At 52.1% G+C, this 16,815-nt stretch overlaps 1 protein-coding gene across 1 annotated transcript in view; it reads right to left on the bottom strand.

The window, feature by feature from the left end:
- The window catches only part of NHSL3 (NHS like 3), a gene marked incomplete at both ends in the record, with an annotated part of 38,940 nt that extends 22,347 nt beyond the window's left edge, over positions 1–16,593 (bottom strand). The window contains one exon of the mRNA XM_080692613.1: positions 16,359–16,593. Within this exon, the coding sequence (XP_080548739.1) occupies positions 16,359–16,593 (235 nt within the window). The remainder of the gene's footprint in view (positions 1–16,358) is intronic.
- Between the last annotated feature and the right edge of the window lie 222 nt (positions 16,594–16,815).

Raw genomic sequence — 16,815 nt, 5'->3', positions numbered from 1 at the left:
TCCACTCAACAATTGAGACCAATGCAATCCAGTTATTTCAAAGATGGAAGTTAAGACCATCAATTCAGGTCTACTTCTAAGCTATTCCTCCAGCCATATCAGTCATATATATTTGATATTATGTGTGTGTGTGTGTGTGTGTGTGTGTGTGTGTGTGTGTGTGTGTGTACTGGGAATTGAATCCAAGGCCATTCTACCTCCAAGCTACACTCCCAGCACTTTTTCTTTCTTTTTTTTTTTTTTTTTTTTTTGGTGGTACTGGGGTTCCTGGAAGCCCTTCTACCTCCGGGCTACACTCCCAGACCTATTTTTACATTTTTATTTGGAAACAGGGTCTCCTAAGTCAGCGCACGCGGCTGGATTCGAACCTGTGTGATCCTCCTGTCTCTGCCTCCCAAGCGCGGGGATTACAAGCGTGCGCCCACGCCCGGCTTATATTTTTTTATTTAGAAACAGGGTCTCTTAAGCCAGCGCGGCTGGCTTCGAACCTGCAAGATCCTCCTGTCTCCACCTCCCAAGCGCGGGGTTTACAAGCGTGCACCACCAAGCCCAGCCACTTTTTCTTATTTTGAAACACAGTTTTGCTAAACTGCTAAGGCTGACCTTAAGCCTGCAATCCTCCTGTCTTAGCCTCCCAAGTACTAGGATTACAGGTGTGCACCACCATGTCCCGTTTTGATTCCGTGTGTGTGTGTGTGTGTGTGTGTGTGTGTGACACTGGGGACTGAATCCAGAGGCATTCTACCTCTGAGCTACATCCTCAACCCTATTTTAATTTTAAAACAGGATCTCACTAGGTTGATGAAAGGCTCACTATTTGCTGAGGCTGTCCACAAACCTGCGATACTCCAGTCTTAGCCTCCCAAGTACTGGGATAACAAGGGTATGCCACCATGCCTAGCTTTAATTGTTTTCTAGAGTTAATCCCAACCCAGAAGCTTTATCTATATAGCCCGAAATATCCAATCCCATAATTTTTTGTTGCTTTGACAATGCTTTTTTTTTTTTAGGTGCACCCTAAAGACTGACCCCTTGAGCTGCACAAGGGTTACTGGGAACCCCAGGTCTCTTCCTCAAGGTTCAGCAGACAGAAGACTGCAAACACACCCTTCTTTTTCTCTATCACAAATGGTTACAAGTCTGGGCCCACAGCTGCCTCTCAGGAAGCCATCAGATCAGAGTAGGCATGAGAAGGCAGATGAAGAGCTCAGCCCTGGCAGGCTCAGTGAGAATTCAGAAAGGTATTGGCTCAGTGGGGATTCTGAAAGGTGGGCACAGCCAGGGCTTCAGGGTTGCCAGGTCAGGGAAACTCCTGGAATTTCTCATCAACATCCGCCTTCTAAGGAATCCTCAGCGAGCCTGCCTGAATTTAACCTTTTCCTATTAGTCTGATCATTACTATAGCTCAAAGCGCCACAGGCAATGACCTTGGACAAGGCCCTCTTCTCTAGGCCTCAGTCTCTTCATCCATGAAATGGCGAGCCAGAACTGTAACTCTTCCAAGAAGTCATCTGTGTGAATGTTCCTAATGTCACAGGACAGGAACCCTGTAGGAACCAGGGAGGTGCAGAGAAGTGAAAGGAACCTGCCAAGGTCACCAGAGCCTATCCAGATACACTCTGAGACACAGACCCCTCCCTCCCCGCCCGGCTCCGACCATCGCCAGTAAGTGGGGGGGGGGGGCTGGTTAGGATGAGATCACATGCCCCTCGGTGCTGAACCTCTAGGAATGTGGGCCACTCTAGGATGCACGGTGGATTCTCCCACAAGGTCCTCTCCACCCCACCTCCTCTCGGATCCTCTCATTCCCCGAGACCAGCAGGTACCCGAGGGTTCCTGCCTCTGTTGAAGACCCCCTAACCTGAGGGGGCAGGGTTTTGAATCCACCACTTTGCCCCTCCCCCACCTGGGGATTCACAAGATGAGAAAACCAGACACCCCGGACGGCCCCTCCTCTAGGAGCCCTTGGGACTCTCCGGGATACTCTGAACTGCAGCAAGCACTGGGGGAAACCAGGAATGCCATCTTCCACGTTGGGGCTGGAGGCTTTCCCCAGTCCCTACACCCCACCTTGGAAAGTGGAATGTGACCCGCGGAGGGATCCCGCCGCACGCCGCCGGGCGGGAAGAGCTGCTGCGTTCCAGCTGGGTGGCTGTACTGAAAGGAGGGAGATGCGGCGGCAACCTCGGGGACTGCGGGGGTTGGGGACGGGCAGGGAGAGGCTGCGGTGGCACGGTGGGGGTGGGGAATGAGCCCAGAGAACCAGTCCGACTCCCGATCGCGCCAGATGGAGGCGATCCCGAGCCTCCAGCCCCGATTTCCTGCTTCTCCCCTCCACCCTTGTCTCCCACCCTCCCGCAGACTTTCAGCCTGTTGGGGAATAAGGTTGGAGAACAAGAGTAAGATGTGAGTGTGTGTGTGAGAGACAGACAGAGAGAGAACACCCCGGGGTCTGCCTGGATCCTGAGCGAGTCTGACTGGTTGTGTAGTTGTGAAACTGCATGCACATCTGTGTGCCTAAAACGCTGGGCCACTGTGCCTACATGTCTGATGTGTGCCCGTGTGCCTCAATCTGCGTGGGTCCGGTTCGTACCGCCGTGTAGACCGCATGCACAGGTATATGTACCCGTCTCCAAGACCTGTGCTCCCTACTGCCGTGGCTCGTGGGTGTGGGTGCGCTTGTGATTTGGTCTCTGCCTGCCTCACATCTGGGTGGATGGATGTGTGTGTATATGAGAGCGCCTGTGTGAGATGTGAACATGTACGTGTGCCGCCCGTGGGTACTAGTGTGTACACGTCTCCGTGTGCAAGTGAGGGGTGGGGTCTGCGCGGGGACTCCCGGGCCCCACACTCCCGCCCGTCAGGCCCCGGGAGGGGGCAGCAGCGGTGGCGGCGGCTGCAGCAGGGAGACCCTCCTCCCCGCCTGCCCCGCCCCCACCCCCTACCTGCGGGCCGCTTCGCCGACCGCCCGAATCGCCAGAAGCTGCGGGCCCGGGGGCCGCTGGGGGCCTTCCTCTTGTGGTGCGAGTTGCCCATGGCGGGCGCGGGAGCCGGCGCGGGAACCCGAGCGCGGCCCAGCCAGCCCGGCCGCCGGGCCCGCAGCCCCGGGAGGGAGGCAGCGAGACGCGCGGGCGGCCACCGCGGGCGCCCCCAGCCCCAGCCCGGCCACGCCCCCGAGCTCTGCGGCCAATGGCCGGGGCGGGGCGGGGCCGAGGGAGGCGGGGACTGGCGCACGTCCCGCCGGCTCCGCCCCTCCCGGTACCTGGGAGACCTGCCGAGCCGCCCCGCCCGCCCGGAGCGCTCGGGGAGAGGCTCGGGTGGGGCGGGCGAGTCGCTAGCTAGCTCGCCGGGCTGGGGGCCGCCTGTTGGAGGACCGCAGTGGAGCCGGGAGAACTAGGGGTCGACCTCCAGAGTGGGGTCCGGAGCCCTGCGACTGCTAAGGCCCAACCACCTGACCCTGTGAGTGCCTTGTGCCTGTGTGCGTGTGCATCTCGTCTGTGCCTGTGTGTACAAACGCAGCAAACTATTTCTGTAGTTGTGGTGTTCAAAATAAAAGTAACATTCTTTTTATTTAGTGCCTCCTAGGTGCCGGGCACTGTACTACCCACTTTTCATGCATTACTTTATACTGATGGCATATTGAGATTTCCTGAGGTCACCTGACTTGGCAGGATTCAAACCCTGACCCATCACCTCTCATCTCATTAATGTCTGTAGAACCTTGAAGGAGGAGAAATTGGACATTTGTGTGTGTTTGTGTGCTTGAATTTGGCTATGTAGTTGTATAGCTGGGTATATTTCTGTAACCCTGAACAGGGTTGGTCTCTGATCTCCGTGACTAGATCCATGTAATTGAATCTTTTCCTGTTTGAATGTGTGCTTTTGTGTATTTCCCTATAATTGTGACCAGGCTTCATGATGGCTGAAAATCACTGTCTTTAGTGTATTGAGTAAGTCTGCCTGTGTACATACAAGTATGCGTAAATATATTTGTTTGTAAGACTGACCTACCAGACATGGTGACCCATACCTGTAATCCTAGTACTTGAGAGACTGAGACAGGACAATCACAGGTTCAAGGACAGCCTCAGCAATGTAGCAAGACTCTCAGCAACCTAGTGAGACCCTGTTTCAAAACAAAAGACTGAGCATGTTGGCCCACACCTGCAGTTGCAGTACTTGGAAGGCCAAGACAGGAAGATTGAAAGTTCGAGGATATCCTTGGCAATATAGCAAGATTCTCAACAACATAATGAGACTCTGGGTTTTTTTTGTTTTTTGTTTTTTTTTTTTTTGGTGGTACTGGGGGTGGAACCCAGAGGCTTTCTACTTCCAGGCTACACTCCCAGACCCATTTTATATTTTATTTGGAAACAGGGTCTCACTAAGTTTCTGAGAGAGCCTCACTAAGTAGCTGAGGCTGGCTTCGAACCTGTCTCCGCCTCCCAAGCACGGGGATTACAAGTGTGCCCCACCACGCCCGGGGAGAGAGACTCTGTTTTAAAACAAAAAAAAATAAGCTGGGCATGATGGCACACGCTTCTAATCCCAGTACTTCAGGTGCTGAGATGAGAGGACCCAGGTTCTTGGCCAGCCTCAGCTACTAGGTAAGGCCCTCGCAACTTAGTGAGACCCTGTTTCAAAATAAAGAATAAAAAATAGGGCTGGGGGTGTAGCTTGGAGGAAGAATGCCCCTAGCACCCCAAAAATAAATAAATAAATAGTAAATAAACAAAATAAAAGGGGCTACAGGTGTAGCTAAGAGGTAGAATGTCCCTGGCTTAATCCCTAGTACCACATGAATAAATATGTATATATACACATACAGACAGGCTAGGGGTTTAGCTCTAAGATACAAAAAAAAAAAAAGGGCTGTATAATTATCTGTGCTTTTGTGTATCAGTATGACTGTGCAATTGTTTGTTGAATGTATGCCCAGATCTACAGTTGGTTTGGGCTTGTATGTGTAAGTAATAGAACCTGTCAGTAAATATAGGTGAAACCCCATGTCTATGTGCAACTGTAGAGCTGTGTGCCCCCCCACCTCCCTTTATGCAAGTCTCTGTTTTCAAAGCCCAACCCAAGACTTACCTCTTCTAAAAAGCCTTCGACGCTGCCCAAAGCTTCCACCTCTGTCCTCACAGGTGTCTTTGTGCCAGGGTACCTGCCCAGGGCCCCACAGCCTGGCCAGTGACTCTCATTTACCTCTGCCCATTCTCTCCAACTGGAGGCAGCATGGCATAGTAGAGAGAGCATTGTATTAAGAGTCCAGAGCTCTTAAACTGGAATGGTCCTGGTATGGCGCATCTTTTCTGCCGTCTGGACAAGCCCCTCTGTTATACCATGCTGCCTCTTACGCCCAAAGGCTCCAGGGACACCCTGTTCCTCCCTATAAAACGGGAAAGTCAAAGCTGACCCCATCCCTCCCTGAGGCCCACATCTTGCTAACGGTCTGAGGTTGACAACAGTGCAGTTCCTGAAGGGCTAGCACTTTATGCATCCATAAAAAAACACCACACAGCTGGGCACACTGATATACACCTGTAATCCCAGAGACTCAGGCAGCTGAAGCAGAAGGATCACAAATTTGAGGCCAGCCAGGGCAATTTAGTGAGACCTTGTTTCAAATTAAAAAAAATAAAAAGGGCCAGGCATGGTGGCACACACTTGTAATCCCAGCACTTGGGAGGCTGAGACAGGAAAATTGCAGATTCTTGGTCAGCCTCACCTACTTAGTGAGGCCCTCCGCAATTAATGAGACCTTGTTTCAAAAATAAAGAAAAAATAGGGCTAAGGGTGTAGCTTGGAGGTAGAATGCCTCTGGGTTTCACTCCCAGTATTGGAGAAAAGTAAATTAAAAGGGCTGGGGAAGCCGGGCATGGTGGCGCACGCTTGTAATTCCCGCGCTTGGGAGGCGGAGACAGGAGGATCGCGCAGGTTCGAAGCCAGCTGCGCTGGCTTAAGAGACCCTGTTTCCAAATAAAATAGGTCTGGGAGTGTAGCCCGGAGGTAGAAGGGCTTCCAGGAACCCCAGTACCACCAAAAAAAAAGGGCTGGGGATGTGGCTCAGTGGTAGTGCTTTTGGGTGGTGGGGGTAGGAGAAGATGAAGAAGAAAGAAACACCATACATGCTGGGTGCCATGGCACATACCTGTAATTCCAGTGACAGGAGGATCACAGGTTTGAAGATAGCCTCAGCAAATAATGAGACTCTCATCTCAACCTAGTGAGATCCTGTTTGAAAATAAAAATAGGGCTGGGGATGTAGCTCAGAGGTAGAATGTCCCTGGATTCAATCCCCAGTATCACACAAAAATACATACACATTCATACATACATCCACAGTGAGCCATGTGTGGTGGCTCATGCTTGAAATCCCCATACTTGGCAGGCTAACACAGGAAGATCACAGGTTTGCTCCTGGGTTCCATCCCCAGGACCGCAATATAAATAAATAATAAATTGTGTATCAAACTGTGAGCACTAGTTACTCTACTTCACACCAAGAGAGTCCTAAACTGGGTGTGGTGGCGCAGGCTTGTAATCCCAGTACTTGAGAGGCTGAGACAGGAGGATCACAGGTTTGTGGTCAGCCTCAGCTACTTAGTGAGGCCCTCCACAACTCAGTGAGAAAGACCCTATTTCAAAATAAAGAATAAAAATAGGGCTGGGAATGTAGCTCAGATGTAGAATGCTTCTGGGTTCTATCCTCAGTGCTCCTCCCCCAAAAATGGTAATGACACTGGTATACTGGTGGTGATGATGGTGATGGCTCATAAGTACTTTCACTACTAAAGTGGTACCTGCTCTGACCTGGAGAAGGAGTACCGCCCATGACCCAGGGCAAGGGAGAGGCAAGGTATAGAGCCAGCCACAGGTGAGGCTTGGGAATGGCAGTGAAGACCTCACGCAGCTACCAGTTTGCAGGAGAGGGCAGCACCCTAAACAGACCTGAGGTCCAGCTTGGTCATTTCCCTCCAGGAACCTCCTAGAATCATGCACTTGGCCACAGACTTTGAGTTGAAGGCCTGTGCAGGATGAGCGGTCTCTATGTCCCCCTTCACACCAAGCACAGAGCTGAGCACCCCATGGGTGGAGCTGATAGTTCTTTTTTCTTTCTTTTTTTTTTTTTTTTTGTGATACTGGGGATAGAACCCAGGAGCATTCTACTTTTGAGCTATATCCCCAGCCCAGTTTCATTTCTTATTTGGAAACAGGGTCTCGCTAAGTTGATGAGAGTCTCACCACTTGCTGAGGCTGTCCTTGAACCTGTCAACCTCCTATCTCAACCTCCCAAACCCTGGGATGACAGATATGCACCACCAGGCCTAACTACTGACAATTCTTTGATGAACCAGCCCCTGAGGGAAGTGGAGCACCAGGGCAGAGAATGGGCAGGCAGCTTTTACCTCCCCCATCAGCCTAGAAGCTGGAGGGGGCCTTGGGGTCAGCGGGAAGGTGTGTGTACCGCTCCCCCCCACACACACACCATGTTCACTGAGTCCACACAATACACAATGCCTCCTCTCATTAGTTTTCTTAGCATGTGACAGGCCAGGAGCAGCTGAGAGGGCTTTGAGGGGTTAGACAGGGGGACTGCCATGGGGCAGAAGGAAGGAGAGGCTCTTGTTCTGCCTTCTGCTGGCAACAGTGTGTAGATTTTTGTGGCCACAGGGTTCTGTCACACACACACCCCCTGCAGCAGACCTTCCTGGCAACCCTGCTTGGGGTACTTCAGGAAGGAACAGCACACTGATACGCTGATCCAGGGGCCCCTCCCAGGCCTGAGGGGGGTTTCCAGGAGAAGCTGGGATGTGTGGGGGAAAGAGCTGGAACAAGGCCCTGAAGGTGTCTGTGGGGGGACCTCCCTGGGCCTCAGCTTGCGGGCTCTTCCCACCCTGGTGGAGGCACTCTCTGGCAGGGCTTTTCTGTTTGAAGTCAGAACAAAGGAGTAGGGAAACTGCAATCAGCCAGCCAGGTGTGGACTCAGGTTCCACCCCCAAGCTGACATTGGGTGGACATTGGGTGACCTTGGCCAGTCACTCCGTCCTCTGGACCTCAGCTACCCATCTGCATGTGTGGCATGAAGCCTCCTGTGACATCTCAGGCCATCAGCTTTTTTTCTTCCCCTTAGTACTGAAAGTTGAACCCAAGGGCATTCTACTTTTTTTTTCTTTTTTTTTTTTTTGGTACTGGTGATAGAACTGAGGGGCCTTCTACCTCTAAGGTACAACCCACACCTATTTTTATCTTGTTATCTGAAAATAGGGTCTCAGCCAGGCGTGGTGGTGCAATTGGGAGGCTGAGACAGGAGGACTGCAGTTCACAGACAGCCTCAGCTACTTAGTGAGGCCCTCTGCAACTCAGTGAGACCCTGTTTCAAAACAAAGAAAAAATAGGGCTGGGGGGTGTAGCTCGGAGGTCGAATGCCCCTGGCTTCCATCCCCAGACCCGTGCACACACACAAAAAAAAAGACAATAGGGTCTCACTAAACCTGTGATCCTCCTTAATCCAAGTACTGGATTACAAACATGAGCCACCATGCCCAGTTTTTGTTTTTTGTAGGTCTGGGGATGGAACCCAGGGGCAGCTGAGACAGAATTGCAAGTGCAAGGCCAGCCTGGGCAACTTAGTGAAACTCTATATCTTAAAAAAGAAAAGGGCTGGAGATATAGTTCAGTGGTAAAGCACCCTTGGGTTTAGTCCCCAGTACCAACACACACACACACACACACACACACACACACACACACACACACATAGGTGAAGCCAAGCACTAGGCCGGAAACAGCATATCACTAACACAGAATATGAAAATACAGGGGTGTTGATTGCAAAGGACACACATACCCTCTGATCTCAGGTAAAGTGCCCACCACCTAGAAGACGTTGGGTCTTCGCTGTTTTAGAGTCATTATAGGCCCTTCCTTGGCAAGGAGAGTCCAGTAATCATGATGGATACTCCTAACCCACCTTCCAATAACATACAGGCCACTGGGCCTCCCTCTCTTGCCTAGCTGGTCAAAGACAGGCTTTCCAAGCCAGGCATGGTGGCGCACACTTGTAATCTCAATACTTAGGAGGCTGAGAAAGGAGGATCACACAGGTTCGAAGCCAGCCCCAGCTACTTAGTTGAGGCTCTCAGCAACTCAGTGAGACCCTGTTTCCAAATAAATTATAAAATAGGGCTGGGGTGTAGCCCAGAAGTAGAAAGCCCTGAGTTCCACACCCCAGTACCACAAAAAATATATATATAGGCCAGGCATGGTGGCACACGCTTGTAATCCCCGCGCTTGGGAGGCGGAGACAGGAGGATCGCACAGGTTCGAAGCCAGGCGTGCTAGCTTAAGAGACCCTGTTTCCAAATAAAAAGTATAAAAATAGGTCTTGGAGTGTAGCCCGGAGGTAGAAGGGTTTCCAGGAACCCCAGTATACAGGGCTTGCTGGCGCATACTTGTAATTCCAGCATTACGGAGGCTGAAACTGGAGGATCCTGGTTCACAGACAGCCTCAGCTACTTAGTGAGGCCCTCCGCAACTTAGTGAAACCCTGTTTCAAAATAGAGAATAAAAATAGGGCAGGGGGTGGCTCGGAGGTCAAATGCCCCTGGGTTCCATCCCAATACCAGCACAAAAAAAAAAAAGGGGGGGGGGGCTGAGGGTGTAGCTGAGAGGTAGAATGCCCCTGGGTTCAATCCCCAGTTCAGCATAAAAAATAAGAAGAAGAAGAAAGAATAAGCCGGGCGTGGTGATGCATGCTTGTAATCCCCGCGCTTGGGAGACTGAGACAGGAGGATTGCACGGGTCAAAGCAAACCTCAGCTATTTAGTGAGGCTTTCAGCAACTTAGTGAGACCCTGTTTCCAAATAAAATATAAAATAGGTCTGGGAGTATAGCCCGGAGGTATAATGCCTCTGGGTTCCACCCCCAGTACAGAAAGAAAGAATGAAAGAACAAAAGAAAGAAAGAGAATAAGCCAGTCTTGGTGCCACACACTTGTAATCCCAGCATTTGGGAGGCTGAGACAGGAGGATTGCAGTTCACAGACAGCCTCAGCTACTTAGTGAGGCCCTTTTCAACTCAGAAAGACCCTGTTTCAAAATAAAGAATAAAAAATAGGGCTGGGGATATAGCTTGGAGGTTGAATGCCCCTGGGTTCCATCCCCAGTTCCGCAATAAATAAATAAAACATAGGGCTGAGGGTATAACTCAGAAGTAGAATGCTTATGGGTTCAATCTCCAGTACCACACACAAAAAATAAAACAAATCTGTGATCCTCCTGTCAACATCCTAAATACTAGGATTAGAGGTGTGCACCACCACACCTGGTACAAGACCCTATCTCAATATAAAAAATAAAATGGGCACAGTGGCACGTGCCTGTAGTCCCAGTACTTGAAAGGCTGAGGCAGGTAGATTGAAGGTTCTAGGCTTCAGCAACTTAGTAGGACTCTCCGCAACTTAGTGAAACCCTGTTTCAAAATAAAAAGGGCTAAAGGCTTAGCTCAAAGGTAGAATGCCCCTGGGTTCAATCCCCAGTGCCAAAAAAAAAGTACAAAAGGAAAAAAAATAGAAAGGGCTGTGGGTGTAGTTCAATGGTAGAGTGCTCCTGGATTCAACTGTGCAAAAAATAATAATAATAAAGACAGGGCCCATCTGGTTGAGAGTGGGGCAGGCTTGCCCAAGGTCATATAACAGAGCAGAGTTCAAACTTAGATCTTTTTACAACCCTATGCCAAGGACAGTCCTCCCCCAGTGAAGAGCCAAGGGGAACTTGAGGAGTCTGCAGTGAGTTTGTAGATTTACATCTGCTGGGCCTGGCAAGGTGGCTCCTGAATTCTCAGTATCAGAACCATCCTCCACTCTCACCATTCACCACTGTTCACTGCCTGAGAGAAACCTCCAGAGGGCTACACACCTCCCCAAAGCTGGTCCTGCCCGAGGCTCTATAGTGGGCACTCCCTCCTCAGTCAGAAATTCATCCAGCAGCCTGGGTTTTTTTCTTTTCTTTGCAGTAATGGGGATTGAACCCTGTGTTGCCTTACCACTGAGACACAACCCTAGCCCTTTGTATTATTTTATTTTATTTTTTTGTGGTACTGGGGATGAAATCCAGGGGCATTCTACTTCTGTGCTACACTCCCAGCCCTGTTTTAGTTGTGTGTGTGTGTGTGTGTGTGTGTGTGTGTGTGTGTGTGTGTTGCTGGGGATGGAACCCTGAGGCTTTCTACCTTTGGGTTACACTCCCAGACCTATTTTCTATTTTATTTGGAAACAGGGTCTCACTGAGTTGCTGAGAGCCTAAGTAGCTGAGGCTGGCTTCAAACCTCCTATCTCAGCCTCCAAGTACTGGGATTAGAAACAGAGTCTAACTAAGTTGATGAGAGCCTCACTAAGAGGACACTAAGAGGCTGTCCTGGAACCTGTGATTCTCCAGTCTTCCAAGTACTGGGATTATAGGTAAGCGCCTCCACGCCCAGCTTCATAATGTTATTTTGAGACAGAATCTGGCTGGCCTTGAACTTGTCCTGCCTCCTCCTCTCTAGTAGCCAGGATCATCTAAAAGTCATACTACTGTGCTGCCACAGTGTGCTCTTTGGAGGCAAACTGGGTGGCCCCGTCACTGCCAAGCTGTGATGCCATGTCCGCGGGGCAGCGACCTCGCCAGTCGCTCAGGTAGCCTCACCACCTTGATCAATGCCTGTCAATGAGCTGAGCGTGATGGCACACGCTTGTAATCCCAGCATTCGGGAGGCTGAGACAGGATGGTGGTGGTTCACGGACAGGCTCAGCTACTTAGTGAGGCCCTTTGCTACTCAGTGAGACCCTGTTTCAAAATTAAAAAAAAAAAAAAAAAATAGGGCAGGGTATGTAGCTCAGAGGTCAAATGCCTCTGGGTTCCATCCCCAGACCCACAAAAAAAAAAAAAAAATAGGGTTGGAGTTTACCCCGGAGGTAGAATGCCCCTGGGTTCCATCCCCAGTAGGGGGGGGGGGGGAAGTCTGGCGATGCATAATGAAGAATATATGCTTTTCAAACTCATGCGTCTGAGTGGCCTGGAGGGACTCACCTGCCCTCCCAAGGGTGCATAGATAGCTGCTCACCCCCCAGGTTCTCTTGAACTCAAGGGAAGACAGTTCAGGAAAATGCCTTGGGTCTGGCGCTGAGCCGTCTTCCTGTTACTTCTCTTTCCTCCCAAATTAGCTGTCCTTCCACACCCTGCTCACCTCCTCCAGAAAGCCTCCCCCGATTATCTGCTGGGCCCCATGCTGGCGCCAGTCCCAGAAACACTTCCTCCCCACACACTTGTCTAGAGTCCAGGTGGTATTCCTGGAAAATATGGATGCCTATTTGTTTTGGTTTTTTTTTTTTTTTTACTTTCTTACATCTAAGTCCTCCTGGAGGATAAAGGTGAGTCACTACCTTCTGTGAATCCCCCCTAGTAATAATCACCATGGGTATCTGCTGTGTAACTAAGTGAGTTGTTTTCCAAACATGGGTCAGGATGAATAAACGAATGGCCAAGTCCTCAGTATCAGAACAGAGGAAGCGTACTACCATCTGGATCCTGCTCCACGGTTCACATGGCTTTGCATGCCAGTTACCTAACTGGATCCTTGAAACACCCCTGTTAAGAGCCAGATTTGCTACCCCACCTTTTTTTAATGTGCGTGTGTGCCTATGTAGGGGGTACTGGGGATTGAACCCAGGGGTATTCTATACCTGTGCAGCACCCCTAGCCCCATTTCATTTGTGTGTGTGTGTGTGTGTTACAGGGGATGGAATCCAGGGGCATTCGACCTCCAAGCTAACCTTATTTTTTTATTCTTTATTCTGAAACAGGGTCTCACTAAGTTGCGGAGGGTCTCACAAATTGCTGAAGCTGGCCATGAACCTGCAATCCTCCTGTCTCGGCCTCTCAAGTACTGGGATTACAGGCATGCACCACTATGCCCGGCTTATTATCCCTACTTTACAAAGAAGGAAAGCAATGTTTGGAGGGGTGAATTATCTGCCAGTGCTAAGTAGCTTGAGAGAAACAGGAGAATTGTTCTTAGCCTCGGAATCTACTCCTTCCAGGCTCATCCTTAGAGCTCAGGTGACTAAACACAGTGGCCACCCTTACATCTCTAAGGTGACTTCCCTTTCTTATAGTTTTTGTATCTTGTGAGAATCTTGAGAGATAGAAAAGTTACAAACCCATCAAGACAATGTCCAGAGAATCACCCCCTATGAGACGGTCCTGGCTTCCCCATGCGATTGTAATGGAATCGCTGGCTCCACAGAGAAGCTGCTTGACCGTGTCACAGGGCTTCCTAGTAGCTGAGCCAGAATGTAAACTCTCATTTGCCTGACTCTGATACGCTCCCCACTCTATCAAGTTCCCTCAAGTCTCTCTGGGCTGCTTCCACCTACAGAGTAAATTGGATAAGGAGAGCTTTAAGCTTCAACCTCTGCTCTTTGTCCTTGGGAGAGTCGAGAAAATAGTACTAGGTTTCAGAAGCAGATGATTTGAGTTTAAATCTAAATTTGGTTAAATCAATCAATCCCTCTGTCCCTGAGCCTCAGTTTTTTTCATCTGCAAATGGGATCTCATGAGAGAATAGATACAGGATTCCTGATACATTCAGAATCATCAATAAATGTCAGATTTCAGGCAGGGTGTGGTGGCGCACACTTAATAATCCCAGTACTTGGGGAGGCTGAGACAGGAGGATCATTGGTTCAAAGCCAGCCTCGGCAACTCAGCGAGGCTCTCGGCAACCTACTGAGACCCTGTTTCCAAATAAGAAATTAAAAAAAAAAAATGGGCTAGCGGTGTGGCTTGGAGGTAGAATGCCACTTGGTTCAACCCTCAGTACAATAATTAAATAAATAAAGCCAGGCGTAGTGGCGCACACTTGTAATCCCAGCATTCCAGAGGCCGAGACCGGAGGTACAGTTCGCGGACAGCCCCAGCTACTTTAGTGAGTCCCTTTGCAACTCAAGAAGTAGGGAGTCCCTGTTTCAAAATAAAGAATTAAAATATATATATATGACTGGGAGCGTAGCTCGGAGGTAGAATGCCCCTAGGATTCCATCCCCAGTACCACAAAAAAAAAAGTCAGATTTCCTCTTTTCTGCTAAGTCTGTTCCAGTCAGTGAGGGCATTAGAGGAAGACTGGAGCTCAAAATTCCATTACAAGCCGGGCATGGTAGTGCACACCAGTAATCCTAGTAGTTGTGAGGCTTAAAACAGGAAGATCACAGACTCAAGGACAGCCTTAGCAAGCAGTGAGACTCTCATCAACCAAGGGAGACACCCACTGCAAAATAAAATAGGGCTTCGGGTGTAGCTTGGAGGTAGAATGCCCTGGGTTCAATCCTCAGTACCACACAATAAACAACAACAAAGTTCCATTACAAACTCGGCTTTCCATCTTATAGTGGGGAGTCAAAAGAAAGGAGCCAAGACCTGCATCTCTCAAGTCTTTGGTTTAGACACTGGAATGGAGGAGATAACGACTTTTCCAGCAAAGGCTCCTCGCCTCCCAGGAATTTTCTATATATCCCTACTTCCTACCTCTCCCAATCTCCATTCTGAACATTCTCCCTGAAAGAGTTAAGTCTTAGGGCTTCTCCTTTCTAGCCAGGGGTGCCAGTGGAGATTAGAGAGATCAGATTTTTTTTCTCTTAACAGAAAAGAAGTTGAGTAGGCAGGTTACAAAGAAACTATTGGGATAATAGCAGGCTAGAGCAGGAGGGAAACAGGGCTTCCCTCAGCCATACCTGGGTCCACCTCCAGATCCCGGGAAACAACAGCTAGGCGCAGAGGGTGCGGCCCACGCACGTGGGCCCGGTCAGGCCGACTGCTGCCCAGAAAGCTCAGTGCCACCTGACACCAAACCCCAGGCAGAGGGAGGCCTGGCACTGACCCAATGACCCCCAAGCCCGGGATGTTGGAGCAGGGGCCTCCAGGCTCAGCATTTCCAGCCCCGCCTCCCTGAGGAAGATCTGCTGCCTTGAGGTACACCACTAGTCCACTAGCCCGGCGCCTGCCAATCCCGTCAGTCTGACCGCAGTCCCTCCTGCTGCAATTCTGACCCTTGTCCTCTTGGGTGAGACAGGGATGACTTTACACTGAATCCCAGGGGGACAGGCCCCCCTCTCTTATTAGGGCTGCAGAGCTCTTGAAAACACGGGTCACTCAACGCTTTCCTTGAGGCTTGGCCCAGTCATTCCAGCCCAGCGCCCTGGCTTGTCTGTGGCTGAGCCGCAGGGGAGCAGGGCCCTTATCCAAAAGGAAGATCAGGCCGGATGCAATCACACAAGAGGCTTTCCACCCTCTTCCTGACCCCAAAAGTGTTCCTTCTAATTCTCCTCCAGAAGAGGTAGTTAAAGGACACTGGGAGGGTAAACACAGGCCAAGGGGATGGGCCACACACCCCGCCATTTCCTCACCTTCAGCCCAGCAGCAGGAATACAGGAAAGGTACACCTCCAAGGACGGCAAGCCCAAGGGAGCCACACCCTCCTGCCGAGACTGAAGCTCTCCCCACCATATGGAAGACAGAAACCCGGAAATGAGGACCAAGCAGGTGGCCTCAAGTCAAGGGACCCCGGCAGGGATGGGCCAGGCTGCCCATGCATCAAGCCAGGGGAAGGGGGCCTTGGGGCTCAACCCCAGGAAGATTGGAAACACCTGCTGTACTGTAGGTTAAGTACCCAAACCAGGTACAGCCTCTCCAAGTGCCCTGGGCCTCAGTTTCCCCCGTAAGCTCGCTTTCCTCTCTGGCACTTCTTACCAGGGCGAGTGGGGGGGGAGTGAAGGGAGGGGCTGCGGGTCCTGGAGGCTGAGCTCACCACCCCGGGAGGTGGATGTTTGCGGTTTGGCCCAGGTGAGCCGTGGGTGGGGGTGCCGGTGGGAAAAGCTAACACTGTCACCAACCTAAGGCAGGCTTCCTCCAGGCCGGGTCCTCGCTGGAATTGGAAACCCGGATCCACCTGGGAGACAGGCGCTCCTCTTGGGTGCTACTGACCTTCCAGACTCTGAGGGACCCGCACCAGAGACCCCAGGCCACCTGCCTCTCCCACTGGCCCCAGGCCGAAGCCAAGTCCCTTGACCCCCTGACTCAGCAGAGGGCAGAACCTGGGTGAGCCTGCGGGAGGGGGAATGGCCTCCGGGTCCCAGAAGCCAGCCTGCCACACTTCCTGCTGAAACCAGGGAATCCCTGCCCCGCCCGAGGGTCTCCTCCCCTCGAGGGGCGGCTGAGTCGGGCTCGGGGCGGCAGAACCGGGGAGCTGGGGCTGAGCCCGGGACCCCTGCCCGCGGCCCCGCGCCCGGCGCCGCCCGCGCTCCCCAGGTGCCCGCGCCCTACCTCGGCCTTTGCCCTTGGCCCTCTTGGCCTTGTCGTCCGCCTTCTTGGCGCGGGGGGCGGCCGGCTCGGCGCCCTCGGCCCCCGCCGCCTTCTTCCTGCGCCGCTTGCCCCGCAGCCAGCTGAAGGCGCGGCGGAGGCCCGCGGCGCCCGAGCGCGACTTCTTCCTGCGCGGGGGGCCGCCGGGGCCCCCCGGCTCCTCGGCCGCAGGTGCGGCGGGGGGCGCGCGGGCCGCCATGGCGCGGGGGGGCCTGGCGGGGGTCGGGCCCCTGCGGCGCGGCGCCCATGCGGGGGGCGGCCGCCCGACGCGCCCGCTGGAAAGTTTGGGCGGCGAGGAGCGAGCGCGGCGGGAGCGGCGGCGGGCGGGGCGGCCGGACCCAGCCCGCGGGGAGCGGCCGGGGCGGCGCCGCTCGGCCCCTCCCCGCCCCGCGCAGGGCGAGGTCCCGGGCGAGCAGGTCCC

Source organism: Muscardinus avellanarius, assembly GCF_963383645.1.
Source record: "Muscardinus avellanarius genome assembly, chromosome: 3".
Classification (NCBI taxonomy): Eukaryota; Metazoa; Chordata; class Mammalia; order Rodentia; family Gliridae; genus Muscardinus; species Muscardinus avellanarius.
This window is presented reverse-complemented; position numbering and strand designations above follow the sequence as displayed.